The following is a 17,980-nucleotide window of genomic DNA, read 5'->3' as shown; positions in this document are numbered from 1 at the left end:
AATTACAATAAACATTTTCATCAACTCAAAAAAATAAATAAATATATCTATACTATTAATATATTATTAAGTGTGATATCCTTAGAGTAACTAACTTTTAATATAATGGTCTGTTTTAATAATTATACATATTAATAAAGTGTTAAAACTTTAATGCAAGACACATACAACTTAGCGGATGGAGCTTTTGTTTTCTAAACTTCAATTTGTAGTTCAATTTCTACTATTGCTCTTTTTTTCTTGTTCTTTTATTTATTTATTTTTTAATTCATATATCAAATTACAATATAGTTCATCGATATTTCTTATAAGTATATTTTGATCTCGTTTAAATATAAATTAAATTAATTATAAAAAATATTGTATATAATATGCCTACAGTGTAGTCAATAATGAATATATAAGAATGAGATTTCATTAATTAATATCTTAAACATTGTATCAAAATTTAAATCAAAATTATTGTTTAATGTTTATACTTTTAAGTTCGTTAAGTGAGATTTTCAATTAACAATTTAAACTCACATGCTTTTTTTTTAAATGGGAATTTCGATTATCTTCGAAATATAATATGGATATCTGACACTTTAATTGAGTTATTAAAGTAAATTAATGTATGTTTACCACGATTTAGAAAAAATATGAACAAAATACGGATACCCCATTGGATTTAATGCACAGAATATCATTTCGAAGCAATAGATTTAGTTTAACTTTCTTTCTAACTGGTTAATAACTTATTTTCCACTGTAATTTTGGAAAATATTTCGAACATGTGACGTCGTTTCAGAAAAATTAAATAGAGGATGGAACATGAACACACATTTGTATGAGTTTTTTTTTATCAGATTATCGTTAGTATATTCAAAATCAACCATAATTACATAATTTGAAACGAGTTTAATTTTTTCCATCCGAACAATTCAAATAATTTGAAATCCATTATCTCGAATACATTAATCCAAGTACGACACAAGTGAATTTCAATTTATTTCATATAAGTAATAGAATTTCGATAATAGTTATGGTTTCAAACAAATCTATTAATCCAAACATAAGATAATGTATTTTTGCAGCAAAAACTTGTGTGAGACGGTCTCACGGGTCATATTTTATGAGACTGATCTCTTGTTTGAGTCATCCATGAAAAAGTATTACTTTTTATGCTAAGAATGTTACTTTTTATTGTGAATATCGGTATAATTGACTCGTCTCACAGATAAAGATTCGTGAGACAGTATCAAAAAACTACTCATTTTTGTATTCCCCACACACTTCAGAGTGAGATTGTTTTCATTTGCAAATTCTAAATAGCTTGTTTTTGTTTTTTTTTTTCTCTCATTAACAACCAACTTATTAATTGAAGGAATTAATTATTAATTAATCTTTTATGTTTTCATATATATATCTGAATATATTAACAACAAAACTCTAAATTAGCAATTAAATAGAAGAATTTGAAATACACAGGCTTGTTCAGTATAATTAATAACGAATTTCAAATTTTTAACTGGTTATTTTTCGACATGCTGTGATAAATTTTAAATTCATGTCAATATTGAATTATTTCATAGTCAAATCTAATTTCAACTGTACAAAGTACAACATATAATTTTTATAAAACATTTTTTCTAAAAGAAATATTTTATTTATACTTCCATTTTTATGATGTATATATTTTATTTAATCAAATATATATTTTCAAAAGATATATCCTCTGAATCCAATCCCGATTCCGAATGCAATTCCTCTCAAGCTCGACTTGCACGCACCATTTACAATATTTGCGGGCACGCACCGAAACACACTCGAAATACACACAGCGGAAAATGGGGGTGACGAAGGAGCAGGTCGAATCAACCCTGAAGTCAACGATGAATCCATCTCATCTTGTAATCGCTCTTATCTAGTATTGCTTGTTGTTATACGTGATTTATGGATATTTGTTTCGTGGGTTTTGGATTTTAGCATTATTAAAACGTTGGAAATGTTCGCAGCAGATTGCATTCGATTGACATTATTAAACTGATTCTCCATTTTATTTTCAGTTTGCAAGGTTTTAATGTATTTTAATTTAATTATATTCTGTTTGGTTTGCGTTTTTTTTCCCGTGTGCTGTGGGAAAGATTGAAATGATCTAAATCACTAGTCTACAGTGTAATTAATTAGCGAAGTGGGTTTTTTAGTATTTTATTTGTGACAGATATCATAAAGTTGATTGCTTTGCTTGTATCCTTCAAAAATAAGCTTGTAGTAGGGATTTCTTTCTTTTGCCTGAGTTTTGTCTTGGCAGATTGTGGCTGAGCCTACCCCACGCGCTTGACTCCACATTTTGGTTCTAATAACAATGGCTGAATCCGTCTGTTATGACAATCATAACCAAGATGACTTTACATAATAGAATTGAATGAAATATCAAGTGTTTTTCGGAGAAGAGGAGGCTTAAGATAACTGGCAATATCATGATTTTGTGCGATATTTCGATTAAGGAGTGCTGTGGCCATTCAGGGGTGAATTTTTATGGTGGATGAGGGCCATAATGCCACACATTTCTTGTGTTCTGTCTGTTAAAGAAGAAAATTGTATAATTCATTGTGTGGTCTAACGATTAATTCTAAAAGCAGCTTGTGTTGTATCGAGTGATTGCTAGAGCTATGTCTGACATTTGAAATGGATCGCCATCGAGTGCATGGGAGGTGTTGAAGGCAATTGATTGGAACCACCCAAGTTTCTATTAGCTCATGCTTCTTAGATTATCTGGTCATGCTACAGAGTCAAAGTCTATGTTTTTTTTATCGAAATTTAAGGTGTTTCTAAGTGGAGAGCTAAAGCTTAAAGTGCTAGCTTAAATATGTCGCCTTCCCATTGGAGATGTTTCTTCGTTGAAATGTGGGGGATATGCAGGTGAAGGGGTTACAAGTACGGATCCTGAAAAAAAAACAAGACATAAGGGAGTTTGGAGGGCGATTGCCCCTATCTTTTCTTTTTTTTAGATGCAATTTGGAGTCCTAGTGATCTGGAGCAATGACTTGTATGCCATATGCATCACACCTACATTATGTGGAATACCATTTGTAACCAATATTTCAAATTTTCAGAATGAACTCCATCTTTCTATTTCTACCACAATTTGCTGTAAACTCTTGCTGATCTGTTCTATCCTGTTTTTGTATCTCATTTTTTCATACTATCACCCCTCGTTTCAGGAGGTCATCGACATATCTGGAGGGTACGTTCTCACGTGATTCACTTTTTAGGTTTAATCTGATTCTTCGTAAGTTCATTGCATAAACAATCAACATCCGTTGTGCTCTCAGATGTGGTGCAAGCTTCACAGTCGAGATTGTTTCAGAACAATTTGTGGGCAAAAGATTGTTGGAGAGGCATCGAATGGTGAATGCTGCATTAGCGGAAGAGATGAAAGAAATTCACGCCCTTTCCATAACAAAAGCTCTGACTGATGAGCAGTGGAAACAAGAGACCCAAAAGTCCCAAGCAGCTGCTTGAACATGGTTCTTGACAAAATAAAATGTGCTTTCAATTGCAAATGCTGAGCTGCAAATTCAAACAACTCGCCCTCTCTGTCATTTACTTGATAATGATGAAAGTGCATTATTAGTTACCTAAAATAAAATAAATTACTGCTTGCAATATTGTCTGCTTATTATGGATCCTTACTTTCCTATTATGGTTGAGTCAATATGAATGGGATGTGTCCATGGATATGGATGAAATATGTGAGATTGTGGCATCTAAGTAGACCTTTTCCCCCTTTTAAATGTTTATTTTTTTAGAAAAAGACAGATACTCCCAATGCTCCCTAACAAGATTTTCGTCTATATTCGATGCGGTAAATATAACTTAGAGCTTCAACTATGCATGCGTTTTAGTATTGGATTATTAATTATATCATTTCGCCTTTTAGCAACCTATTTTAGTGCTTTTTAGTTTGAATTTTTAATTCTTCCACCAAAACGTCTATATTTAGTGTTTGGTTCATGGATTTAATGGAATATTGGTGAGATTTGGAATTGGAAATTCTATTTTGAGTGTTTGCTATAATAGAATTTTAAAACGAGATTGATATGTGGTAGGATTTGAAATAACTAAATGGAATCTTAACAAAAATAAAAATGATTTCATTATATTTGAGTTATATGAACAAAACAAAAACTTATTTTTTTCAAAACTAATTTATATGTCATTTTCTCAAAAAACTACAATTGAAAAATTATTTATACATTAAAAAAATTAATTAATTAATTTTTTCTTATGGGCCATTATTTTTTAATATAAAAAACTTAATTTATCATAATTTGATGATTTTATTTCAGTTTTCTTTTGATTAAAATTTTTTTCATTATTAAAAATTTTATTTAATAAAAAATATATTCCTTATTTTTATAAATTTCTTGTATATTATGTATAACTAATATGTAAATATTAAATTTTCCTCATTGTTCATTTATGTCTTCTTGCTCATTGCTTCATTCATGTCTTCTTGCTCCACGTGTAAATCTTCGATTACAAACTCGTGAGTGATATTATCTTTCAAATGAACTTTTTTTTATAAAATTATGTAACACACAACAAAAAATTATGAAGTATGTTTGGTTTCTTAAAATAAATTTTTTTTAAACACCAACATAAATGTTACTTTTAAAATGAATTTCATTGTACATGTAATACCTTAATCAAATATGTACCTTAAACAAATAGTTCATTGTTCCTCCGAAGCAGTAGTGAAGGAAAATATAATTTTTATATTAAATTTATTTCTCAAGATCAATTTTTTCTTGTTGATATGATTTTGAATATTTAATTATAGTTTTGCCTTTCTAGATAATGTGATGATTATGCTAAGATTTTTGTGATATGGAATCTTAGTTTAAAAAGAGTTTGTTTCTAACAAAACTCTTACTTTCCATATTGTGCAGGCTTTCTTATTGATAAATTCTAGGGCTATAAATAAAAGGATTCATCTCAGGTGTTGATTTACGCTGAAGCACATACATACTATTGCACTTTTGCAAGCCATAAACTTTAGAGAAAACAATCTACAAGGTTGTTGCTGATCGAATAGTGCTGAATCCATATGTTGTCGTGATTGTCGGAGACATCTGCAGACAACAACTGTGAAATAGTTGGTTGAATATTTGTTTTTGTTGCTCCAGTTTTGACATCGTGTTTTATTTTCTTAAATACTGTTTAGTGTGGTTATTTGTTTTAAGAATCATTTGATTTTCTCAACGTGTTGAGCAAATTGGTTTTTGATTAGAATCACTAGTGTTAGTTTTTGTTTAAATTCGGTGGTTTTCTAGCAATTATTTTTGCTCCGAGGCACCGCGCAAGTATTTATACTTGTGCAAAATTTATTTCGTCAATCGTATTTACTTAAAATTAATTTGTGTTACAAACTTATATATTCTGCTGCATGTTATCTGAAATATTTTAAAATTTCACATTACATTTAAATCTGATAAACACAAATTTACAGTCACATACGATCTTACTTGTTTTGATGTTAAACAAAATATATCACATAACGTACAAGTAGCATTCTCATTTACAGAGTCACACCTTAGTCCATCATAATTATCACGTAAATATTTGAATCTACACCCATCTGCCCTGAATTGGTTAAATTTCTAAATCATTAGTTCCGGAGTCTGTCTAAATTCTGCTTTGAAATTGAATTCATTGCACATATTTTTTCTATGACTTGCCAAAATTGTTAATTTTCATTTCACATCTCGTTTCGCATACTAGCAATGTATCAATAAACAGCTTAACATCTTTCGTACTCCAAATATATTCGAGAGGAATCATGCTTCTGTCAGATGAAGTTTCATCAGTAAAAATGTCATGTATATGTGTACCTCTTGGCTATTTTTTTGTACAAAGGCTTTTGCTAAACATCTTTTTGTTTACCTGAGTACGTCAATCGCAACAACTATTTTCGGCTCACGAACACGATTAACAAATGAAAATAGATTGTAAATATTGCATAGTATAGAAAAAACCAAGATCCAAATGGCGTGACAGGGTGTGGTGTGCAGACAGAGACCAAATAATCTCCCATGAACATCATACTATATTGTCATTCACCAAGAATACAATGTTATGTTGGTCCCACACCAAGATTTACGTGGAAAACTCTTAAAAATTATTAGGGTAAAAAACTACGGGCAAGATGAAAAGAATTCCATTATAATATTTTATGGTGTACAACCACTCACCGTGTTTCCAAAGAGAACACACACTCTCTTAATAAAAGAGAACAAACAACTCATAAATATTATAGAACTAAGCTCAAATGCTATAGAATAAGAAAAAACTCGAAGAAGAGATGATTTCAGAATGAAAGGAAGATCTATATTTATAGAGTCTCTTGTTCGTGTGAAGACGTGTTTCCGTCTTCTGTCTGAATTATTAGTCAATATGCCAACCCACGTTTTATAGACGTTTTTGCCGCCAACCTAATAAATATAGTCTGTCCACTTTATTTGACAAATGACCTGCCTACATATTAGAATTAATTAAAAACCTTTTGAAAGAGATTGCACAAAAACAACCACCACATTTCTCCAAAACAACAATCACACAAAGTAAAATTTGCTGACTAAGTTGATGAAACAATGGTGTTGCACAAAAGCAACAATGATTCCAATCATATTCAACAACCACGTTTCTATAAAACAATAATAAAACAAAACGATATTTGTTGAAGTTCAGTGGCAATGGTGTTGCATAGTCATGTCCAAACTGCGTGAAGAGAAAACCAAGAGATGAGATTTCTTCTCCCAAATATTAGCTGTGGATTTGGGCGGCGAGTTCGGATGAAAGGACAGACAGAAAAATGTTGGCGTAATGGGAAGCCATATTTGTTTGGGAGAGAAATGATCCATTTAATTATCATTCCTTTAATCGGGGTTTATGCCCCCACAGTTGCCAAAAAATAATTTTTAGAAAATACTTTTAAAATGAAAATAAATAATATTATGTAATTTTTTTTACATGCTTTGACCAAAAAATTAAATATTTTTTCTTATTCCTAAATTTTAATTACATATTTTATTAGTTTTTATACGTAATTTTATTTAGAATCAAAAGAAATTTCCCCAGAAAATTAAAATTACAGACTAAACTGAAAAATTCGCAACTGAGTCTCGCCGGGAGTAGTCTAACGTCTGCGGTGGCGTGAGGAGGATAATGGCGGCTAAGAAGGGAAGCAAGGGAGGAGCGGGAGGAGAAGATGATGCCGCGGAGGAGCTGACGCGTGTTCCCTTTCAGGCAATCTTACTGGCCGATAGCTTTGCCACGCTCTTTCGCCCCATCACTCTCGAGCGCCCCAAAGTATGTGCTTTGCTGTTGCTACCATCATTTTGTTTTAGTAAGAGATTAACGCTTGAAATCTTACGGTGGGCTGTATTCCGCTGCATAATTAATTGGAGAACTGATTAGTTTATGCAAATCAGTGATTCACTGCAAATGATGTGGAAAACTATAAGATGACTGTGCTGTATATTACTCTCTTCTTTTTCGTCATAGCGCTAATAGAATGGTGATATCTCAACTCATTTTTGGTATATTATGCAAGTGTTCTGGTGTGGCTGTCAGCTGGAAGGTTAATCGACTTCTTTTGGCGTGAGTTGATACGTTTGTTATTTGAAGGTACTGCTGCCGCTCGTCAATGCTCCCATGATTGACTATACGTTAGCATGGCTTGAATCTGCTGGAGTTGAAGAAGTTTTTGTGTTCTGCTGTGCACATTCCAAGCAAGTGATCGAGTATTTGGAAAACTCTAATTGGTTTGGCAAACCAAACTTTTCAGTCACCACGATAGAATCACATAATGCCATCAGTGCAGGAGATGCTTTAAGATTGATATATGAAAGGCATGTGGTATGTTGTTTTTATTGCTTCTATTTTTTATTTTTTGGTTTATAAAGATATTTTGATTTCTGCTTCAGAATTATTTCTTACGCTATTGTGTATTTTCTTTCTATAGCTACTCCTGTTACAGGAAATAGTCAACTACAGTTTATTTTCTGAAAGTTGGTTTTTCCATTAAAAGAAAGTCTCACAAAAAACTGTTTTCGTAAGTCTTTCCATGGTGCCTAGATTCGTTCCTGTAAAAGTAAGACTAAAGATTACTTCGCAATGACATGCAAAATTATTTTGGTTGTTAAAGGCGAAAAGATAAATTGGCATCTGAATAAACCTACATTCATTCAACTTAGTTCGGCATATGAAGGGTGATCGCATGGCTCATACCTGAGATGCAGACATCGACTGAAAATGTTTGTCATTTATTCTAGAGACTTCATAAGTTTGTGAGACCACCAATAATATGTGAAATTAGTGGATTGTAGAGTTTTTGAAAGTGTAATGTCACATTGAAGGTAAGTTTGCATAAGGTTGGCACGTGTCAAGATAAAAATGCTGCTGAAGCAGGCAAGGATGCTAGTTGAAATGCATATTATTTTCACTTTTTGTCGCAACAAGGAGCATATTGAGCATGGGTTGTAGGCATTGTCGACTTCTGGTCATATTTGAACCATCTCAGTGAGGAAGCGTGACATAGAAGCAATTATATGGTGTTCTTTCTCCCCTCGGTTGATTTTTCTCATAGTGAGAAACAACTTGCACCAATTATCTATTCATCTTTTGAAGTAGATCATTAACAATTTGCTGCAATATGAAGTGCAATAACCTTATTCTTTACCTCGCTTTTGTGTTCAATGCATGCCATAGAGGCTTATCATTTGATATCTAACAATGGATTGCCTTAATATATGGGTGAGAGAATATCCACCACAAAAGGTTGTGTCAATCCTATGAAAAATCAAACAAAATAAGAAATTCTTCCTTCACTTTAGCCTTTACAGTTTTAGCACAGATAAGCATTTTGATCTATGTTTGAGACTTGAGTTTCTGTTAAAGAGTTGCAGTATTCGATCTGTGAAACATACTATTTTTCTTTCAACGAGCTTATAATTAGATTACTGATTATATTTGTTTCTCTTGGCAGATACAAGGAGATTTTGTCCTTGTTACTGGAGATACAGTGAGCAACATGTCACTTTCACAGGTACTCAAAGAACACAAGGAAAGAAGAAGAAAGGATAGTAATGCCGTAATGACAATGGTGATTAAACAGTCGAAGCCTTCTGCAGTAACTCGTCAATCTCGTGTTGGAACCGAGGAGCTGTTTCTGGCAATTGATCCTGATACGAAGCAGCTCCTGCATTATGAGGAAAAGTCTGATAATATGAAAGGAACAGTCAATCTAGACAAGGGATTGCTGATTGATAACTCCTCTATATCTCTCCACAATGACAAACAGGTTCCAGATCCTTTAGTTTATTTTAAGCTTATGATTTATGGCTTTCTGCATTTCAACCATTGGACCACTTACTGAAACCCCTCTAACCCTCTAATAAAATGATTTTGTTGAATTATCTTAAACACTTGTGTCTCTAATAGATAATGAAATTACGCAAGCATTTGGACTTAATCCTGATCATGTACACAGAGCCACGTGAGTACCTGGCACTTAGTATTCAGAGTATTCACCTTACTTTCCTTATTACATGACGATCACCTCCCTTTTTTATATGATATAGATATTAACCAAAGGGAAAAATATGTGAGCAATAATAAATGTAACTTGCATTTGCTTTATCCCTCTTCATTTTCTTATCATATCAACTTGTCTCCATCATTTTAGGCATCTGATTGAACCTTTTTATGTGAGGTGGTTTTTAGTGGATATTAGCATGTCGTGGATACCAACGCCGTGTTCTGTGCATTAAACCAACATTTTTTTAGAGTTTTAGAGCTAAGCTCATTTTCACTCACGAATTTAGGTCACTCATATTGAACTTCATAATGTAGGCTTAGTGGACACTTGTTGCTTGTGAAATCTCTTTTAAGATTGGTTCTCTTGATATTCCACTTTTTGAAATGATTTTTGCAGGATTGCTATATTGACATATGCTCTCCAGAAGTGCTGAGCCTTTTCACAGACAATTTTGATTATCAACATTTACGTCGTCACTTTGTGAAGGGGTTACTCGTTGATGATGTATGTATGATTGAGTAGCAAATCTTTTTAGGTTCTTTGGAGTTTGTTATTTTGGTGGACCGAAGTCAAACTTAGGATCAAGCTATTCCATAACACTAAAATGCAATGATTTATCTTCTTCCTAAATGAACATGATAATCATTTGGAAACATTATTCATTCTTCAGCATGTATGTAAATGGGTCCATAAGAAAAATAGTTGGTCTGAGATTTTAGAAATGTTTAGAGGCCCCTCTGTTGCTGGACCTGGGGTTTCAATGATGATCTTGAACTACTCTACAGATTTGTAGCATGTTTTCCTCCTTTGGCCATTTGTACTGCACATCTAATCCTATTTTTTTCAGATAATGGGGTACAAAATCTTTACCCATGAAATTCATGCAAGTTATGCGACTAGGGTTGATAATTATCGGAGCTATGGCACCATTAGTAAAGATATAATCCAGAGATGGACCTATCCTTTTGTGCCCGATGTCCAGTTTTCCGGCAGTTGTGTGACCAGGCTTGAAAGACAAGGAATATATAGAGCATCAGGTGAAAAAAACTCATTTCTGTCAAATTTGTTATATGTTTGTACTATAAGTGCAGATCTATATGGTTTGCACCTGCTTTTGTACTAAAGTATGGTGGAGGACGGTTGCAATAATAATTTATTTTCTAGAAAAATAAAGGCTGTTACAATGGTACAACCCTTTAGTGGTGTTCCCCAACATGTTATTTGCATTCAAATTTGTCGGCTTTACGTTAAATATGTCAGTAACTGCTGTAAAATTGTGAGTTGGAGGATTCATAGAACTTCAAAATTTTCAGCAGTTCGATACTTGTACATAATTCCAGTCTTGGGTGTCGGCATACTTATAACTAGTTTGGACCCTTTATTACTTTTTTTTCTATAACAGCAAACTAGATAATATTTGATATCCCAAGTTTATGCTATCACAGTGTTGAGAAAAGTAAAGATGCGTCGAGGATTTTTTCCGGCTACAATCCTATATCCTTTTCTGAAGCTCGAAATAAGCTAGTGTTGTTTCTGGAATTTGGCTAATTGATAGAGGCTCTTGTAGAAAACGATTTTGATCTGGATGATTTTTGTTTTCTGCAATCAATGAAGGATGTGCATGCTCATTTTCTAAGTTACTTTTTTTCCCCAAGAAAACTTGCTCTTACACATGTATTTCCTCCATCCTTTTGTGAAGCTAAAAAATGCAAATATTCTTTCTGGAATCCGGCCAATCCCTGGAGGATCTAACAGAAGATGCTTTTTATCTAGGGGAACAATCATACTGGTTTCTAACTTAAAAGTCGTTCATCTACAAGTGTAACTTTTGTATGTTCTTCTTATAGTCTTTACTTTCTAATTCTAGATGTGATTCTTTTATGTTGGTGAAATACCTTTACCATTTTATTATTGAGCATTTTTGTTTCTCTTTGGTGTTGTTGGCTTAATTACACATGATCTCTATTTTATTTCCAGTACCATCTCAGTTGCATCAATGCCTTTGTACCATCTTGACATTGTGTTGAATATACTTCACAGATGTTGGGTTATCACATTCTGCACATATTGGCCCATTTGCTGTGATTGGAAATGGCACCACAATTGGAAGCTGCACTTACTTATCAAATTCTGTGATTGGGGAAGGTTGTGTCATTGGATCAAATGTTTCAATTGATGGTTGTTATATTTGGGATAAAGTTACAATTGAAGACGGCTGTAAACTAAAACATGCAATAGTGTGTGATGGTGTGATAATGAGATCTGGGGCAGTTTTGGAACCTGGTGTTGTTTTGTCTTTCAAGGTATTCATTGTCTAAGTGGCTAAAGAGCAGCAACCTTTTTTTTTTTGACTTTATATTCATTTCCAAAATCTTCCTTATTCAGTGGTACCGAATGGGTTTTCTTTTTTCACCTGCTTGGGAGTTTTGTTTACGATTATCTCTGATACTTGAGTTTTATTCCTAAAATATTCAAGCTCCACAAATTTGCTGCGAACCCAGTATGAAATAATTTCTTGGTTTATCAAAATTTTGTGTGAATCCAGAATGAACAAATTTATCATCTTATTTCCCTGTTGTAATTAATCGATTCAATTGTGCTGACAGTTCTTTTGTGCCTACAGTTGTAAAATTATAATGAGCAGAATATTAATGAAGATGTTATCACAGCTATTGCTTTTTCTCTTGGATTGAATTTTTTAGGTCACACTTTCAACTTGTGCAGGTCATAATTGGAGAACGATTTATTGTTCCTGCTTATTCAAATGTGTCTTTGCTTCAACAACCTGTCAAACAAGATAGTGATGAAGAGCTGGAATATGCTGATAATACCAGTGTGAACATTGAAATATCATGTAATTTATTATCCTCTTAACTATCATATGCTTTGCCATTGGTATGAAATAATTATATTGAGTCTCATTGATCATTAGGAGGAAACTTTGCATTAAATTTGCTTCTTTTTTTTCTCCTATGTATCAATTTTGAATTATGGTTTCTGAAATGTATGTGCAATGAAATTATCAAATATCCCTCTTTTGTGTACTTTATGGGAAAAATATTGATTAGTTATGACTAGCTTGTTCTTTTTTATGTTTCTCTTCTTATGCTACTGGATTTAGCTTTCAGCAGTATGTATGTGCATTTGATTTGTGCAAGGCCATGAAAATTTTAAATCAAGCCAAGCATTGCTGTTGACAACTGATGCATAGATCTTAGTGAAATACATTTAGTCATATATTCTTTATTTGTAACATGATAATATGAAGCTATTCCTATGGATGAATAATTCCTTGCAAAGTCCTTGTAAATTGTACTTGCTTGTCTTCAGTATAACATCATGTTTGATAGATAATTATGGAAACTTATGGCAAGAGACAAGTGTGTGTTCATGCACATACCCGCCCATTTTGCAAGCCCTCCAAACTGTAATTTAAGTGACAAGGCCGCGCAGCATTCGTATTGATCCAGAACTATATATTCTTTGATTATTTTTTTAAATGGACACTTATCATTTGTTCTTTGGTATTCAGCAATATCAAGTACACCTAAACAAATGGATGAGGAATTGAGGGAGAAGTCATCCGATCCACAATCAAACGCCGCATCCGAGGTCATTTTTTTCTTAGTCAATTTTCTTCTTCATTTACAATTTGAACAAGCATCGATAGTTGCTGGCTTAAGTTCTTCTCATCTTTTAGTCTTTAACAAATGGAAAGTTATTTTTTAAACTATTTTCTTTCTTTCCCTATTCCTTGGTGAATATTATGTCGTGATACTTACTTGTGGCTTCAACCATTATGCCTTCAAATTTAAATGAGGGTGAAAAACTGCATTGCCCTATAAAATATAGACCGAGACTGTGTTCAAGTAAGACAACTTGATATCTATCCATTCAGTTAACTGGCTATCCCACTTAAGTTATTGAAGTGTCCTATCTCATTAAGTCTTAGACAAGTAGCCTTCTCAGTCTCCCGATATGCAATATCGGGTGCTTTTGAACAGTAGGCCTCTACATCCACTTCTTGGATTTATCTAGCTACCATTATCACATGAAGCGGGAGACATTTTTTGGTGCTTCTTTCATAATAAGTCTGTTTCGATGTACTTTTTCATATCTATTGTGAGAGCTAACTATTGGAAATTCAGATCTTAACCCGTAGAGAAAGTGTCAGATGGTTCTGCAGAGTGTGGGTTAAAAAGTCTCAAAAGCCCACGTATCAGCTTTTCTGAATCGTCAACACTCACATTGTTCTAGAAAGTGTATCTGTAAATATAGAATAACAACAAAACTTTCATACTAATATCATCTGGGATGTGGTCTACAATGTTTCAAAATTGGGAACTAAATTTTATTTTTCTCAACAAAAGCCTGGTATGCTTGGTGGTCTTGTGAAGACTGCATTATTTTATTTCTTGACATTTTTGGTTTATCTTTGGGAAACTGGTGGTACTCTACTCCGTTTGAGTATTTGGGACAACTTTTATCCATTTGTAAACCTTTCGTGTGAATTACTTCTTCAGATGAATAGTTAAATTTAACGAGTTATCGTATCGTAATTTTCCGCAACAAGGTTCTCTGTAATTTTATTTCCACCAATAATTTAATTTCCATGTTTGTAACATGTGGTAGAGCGAATCTGGTTATATTAGAATTCTGATGACAATTGATTTGTCAGGTTGGTAATGGTGGGGCTGGCTTCATTTGGTCGATTAGTGAGGCAGGGCATGAAGAAGAATGGAGGCATTCAGTTGCCCCAATACCTGCAGATAGACTAGTTGAAATGATCAAAAGTGCTACTGATGAACTGGAGGTATCCAATCAAGATGGCGATGTTCTTCCACCTTCAGGAGAGCTGGAGCGTGATTCAATTGACAGTGACTTTGATGGAGATGTCAGAGATGATTCTGCCCATTTTGAGAAAGAGGTACACGCTGGTGTTGTTTTTAAGGCATGGATTTGTTCGAATCTTTTGCCATTTTTGACAATATTTCTTGCAGGTTGAAGCAACTTTTTTAAGGGCTGTACATGAAAACGTCAAAGAAGATCATGTAATTTTAGAAGTGAACTCTCTGCGGTATGATTCGAAAATTACTCTTCCGCTTTTGCTTTCTAAACATATTATATGCGCGAGCCTTTCTTGTAGTTGCTTCAACTACAAGTTTTACTATTTTAGGCTCACGATCACGAAATATACATGTTTGTAAAGAAAAAGGTTCCTGGCCATGACAACAGGAAAACCGGACAGGAAAAAGATTGATAGTTCATAGGATTCATTACAATTCTAGACCTACATATTCCACTGATCAGGGCGTGGATTTCAATTTCTTTATTTGTTTTCCTCAGTTGATTAGGATTTTCTCTTCGTGTATTTTGGTCCTTTTGTTCCATTTTTATGACAACAAATTCTTTCTCATGGACCACCTTAGCCTCTTTTGGTTTTCTTTGGTCAGTCCAAATAATACCTTTTGCATTCAGATGGTATCCTCATCACTTCTGACAATATTCTTGTTTTAGAAGCTCGACAAAACTACCTTATTTTCCTTACAGGTTTTGTGACCTTTGATGTGTGCTGGTATAGGGTCTTATGTTCTCCATCGTCTCTTTTATGATTCAGGTTGTCATACAATCTTACTTCAAGTGATTGTGCTGGGGCATTATTCTGTGGGATGATGAAACTAGCATTGGATACACCTAACAATTCACTTGGTGAGTTTCTTCTCATTAAATTCATTTTTTCTTCCGCCTTTCAAAATATATTGACCATCTAGTTTTTGTTTACTTTGCTTCTCATTTTGTTTCACTGCAATAATACAAGTGTGAACTTTTATTGAACTACACGATGAATGCATTGAAATTGCTGTGAAACAAATTATCTTTTTTTTGCTCACTAAACAATGTTAAAGAACTCAATGGCATATGCTTCGAGGTCAATTTCTTATAAACAAAAGCTTTCATCGCATACCAAAAGTAGAAGCTTAGTCTTACAAACATCAGTTTTTGAATAATGCCTATCTGAGGTTGTAAGTACTCTGTTGAAAATGTGGAAACTCTCCCCCTATCATCATTTACTGTCAAGTATCCACTAGACTGTGAACTGGAGCTTGTGACAGCGAGAGCCATCATTGTAATACTACTTGTGAATATAACATCCCTCCTCTCATACCATATCTTTCTTATTGATTTTCTACATAATGACGCTGCTCAAAGGAAAATCTAGACGTGCAATGGACTGATCGACTAGTTTTATGCAAGTCTTTGAGAATAATTGCTTCGATGAAAGCATTCACTACAAATCACTTGATATAAGTCTTCAGAAGATGATGATCTAGGACGGCATGTGCAATTTCCCTGCTCAATATTACATGTATAATATTGTATTATGTTTAATGTTATATACACTCGTCTTTTTATTATTATTATTATTATTATTATTATGGGATCTAATTCTTTGTTGCAGGCGAACTTGTTAAAAATGTTGCTAATGTGATTACAAAATGGAGAGGGCTTTTGAAGTATTACCTAGCTAGCTTAGATGAAGAGGTTGGTTTATGGACATCTTGAAGTTTTGCTTACGGATCAATTGTGTGTGTTGCTTTTTCAATCAAATCCAATTTTTGCCTCACCGGTGGTGGTATAATTTTGTTTTGAGAACAAGACGGTTCACCATTTGAATCAATCTTCACTACATTTCCGGAAGCACTGGTTCAATAGTCCGTTAAGAAATTTGACTGTTCTTGCTTTAATTATGCCTAACAACTCCATAAAACTTAGTTTGTTTAGGTTTGTATCAAATTATTCCTGACTTGGTGTTGCACTTGTTTTGTCTCAAATGTCTACAGATTGAGGTGATTCTGAAATTTGAAGAAATGTGTTTAGAGTCCACAAAGGAGTTCGCTCCACTTTTTGAGCAGGTAACCTATTTCTATCAAAGCGTGTGCCTTTTGTAAGAAGTTGTATCATCAGTCCTTGTCAAATTACAGTGTATTGCTGATGTTGGAGATGCTATTTTCTTCTTCATTTTCTTGTCGTGGCACCATGATTCTCATGTATAATTTCTAGTGAACCTCTGCTCCAGTATTAATGTGTAGAAAAAAAAAAAAGAAAAATGGTAATGAACAATGTCTAATTGCATGGTAACCTTGGCGTTGGCAGAAGCGGGAAAAAAAGATTTATCTTGCTGGTGAGCTTGGTTTAATTGCTGTGTATTGTCTAAAAACGTTCAAAAGAAGAAGAAGAAGATTTATCTTGCTTGTGAACAAGGAAAAACTGTTGTGTAATGTCTAAATTACACAGCTCCCTGATAATCATAATTGTGCTCATCTCCCTCGAGGAAAAATAGATGTCAGGGTAAGTAGATGTTAAAGAAGGCAGACATTTTATAAATTTTAGGAAGTTATAAATTTTAGGAAGGTCCATCTGAGAATTACTTTCAAATGAGACTTGTAATCGGAACTTTCCTAAGTAGAGTTTTTATGCAATTGGACAATACATAAAGGAGATGAGATTTCTTTATTTTTTTCCCTTCTCGAAATCCCTGTGTGCAATTGGACAAAATACATGAAGGAGATAGACATCTTTCTTTAGGTATTTTTCCCCCCTTGAAATTCATATGAGGTGCTTGTATGTGTCATGTATGCATGATCTTCCTGATTTTCTCGATAAGCCCATGTGCTCTGGCTGACTATTTAAACAAAACTTGATAGATTTTGCCAATTTTATACGACAAAGATATATTGCAAGAGGAGGCTATACTTAATTGGGCAGCTGAAAAGGAAGAGGCGGACGAGTCGGATAAAGTTTTCCTGAAGCAGGCTGAAAAATTCATCAAGGTAAGCAGCAATTAGCTTCTCTTTTTTCATTTTTTCTCCATTTCGAGAAGTGGGAATGTTGTTCGTTATGCCATTTTTCATGGTAAATTTGTACAAATATGGGGTTACATTCTATGCAGTGGTTGAACGAAGCATCCGAAGAAGAGTAGTGAAAGAAGATTTAGTACAATCACGAATTCTGTTGTTAGCTCCAGTGCACAATTGCGTGATAGTGATACTGATTTAAATTCCTTGAATTTGTAGCCTATTCATCTGCTTTTCGTGCTGAGGATCAGAAACCAAGTTAAATATTTTGAACATGTTTCCTAATTTTTTTGCAAGTACTTGTGGATTTTGCCATTTTAACAATCGGACAACCCAAGAATGCCTGAAATATATCCCATAACTCCATTTGAGGCGAATGCATGTCAATTAGGATATTAACACTTTTGAGGCAGACAGCTATGGTTCAAGTCTGCACATGAAGCAACCAAAATTTCATATTCCAAACATTTTTTAGTTCACGTATTCTAAAATAGTGTTAGCTTTTGTGTTTTATATTATCTAGATAGATGCTAAAATA

At 33.5% G+C, this 17,980-nt stretch overlaps 2 protein-coding genes across 3 annotated transcripts; both read left to right on the top strand.

Annotated features, from left to right (window-relative positions):
* The first annotated feature begins 1,700 nt into the window (after positions 1-1,700).
* On the top strand, positions 1,701-3,686 carry LOC140960379 (protein BOLA2). Its single transcript, XM_073418630.1, has 3 exons — positions 1,701-1,892; positions 3,207-3,229; positions 3,318-3,686. The coding sequence occupies exons 1-3, from the start codon at positions 1,740-1,742 to the stop codon at positions 3,505-3,507; spliced, it is 366 nt and encodes a 121-aa protein (XP_073274731.1). The 5' UTR covers positions 1,701-1,739; the 3' UTR covers positions 3,508-3,686.
* Positions 3,687-7,119: 3,433 nt separating this feature from the next.
* On the top strand, positions 7,120-17,776 carry LOC140959752 (uncharacterized). Of its 2 annotated transcripts, XM_073417749.1 has the most exons (15): positions 7,120-7,356; positions 7,675-7,905; positions 9,035-9,349; positions 9,983-10,090; positions 10,434-10,623; positions 11,627-11,889; positions 12,311-12,440; positions 13,119-13,198; positions 14,265-14,513; positions 14,587-14,663; positions 15,204-15,295; positions 16,047-16,129; positions 16,429-16,500; positions 17,293-17,418; positions 17,538-17,776. In XM_073417749.1, the coding sequence occupies exons 1-15, from the start codon at positions 7,213-7,215 to the stop codon at positions 17,565-17,567; spliced, it is 2,190 nt and encodes a 729-aa protein (XP_073273850.1). In that variant the 5' UTR covers positions 7,120-7,212; the 3' UTR covers positions 17,568-17,776. The 2 variants fall into 2 exon arrangements, with proteins under 2 accessions (XP_073273850.1, XP_073273852.1); XM_073417751.1 differs by lacking the exons at positions 15,204-15,295; positions 16,047-16,129; positions 16,429-16,500; positions 17,293-17,418; positions 17,538-17,776 and adding an exon at positions 14,763-15,192.
* The last annotated feature ends 204 nt before the right edge of the window (positions 17,777-17,980 follow it).

The sequence above is a fragment of the Primulina huaijiensis genome, chromosome 15 (assembly GCF_012295235.1).
Source record: "Primulina huaijiensis isolate GDHJ02 chromosome 15, ASM1229523v2, whole genome shotgun sequence".
Lineage (NCBI taxonomy): Eukaryota > Viridiplantae > Streptophyta > Magnoliopsida > Lamiales > Gesneriaceae > Primulina > Primulina huaijiensis.
Note: the sequence above shows the minus strand (reverse complement) of the source record. Positions and strands in the feature narration are given on the sequence as shown.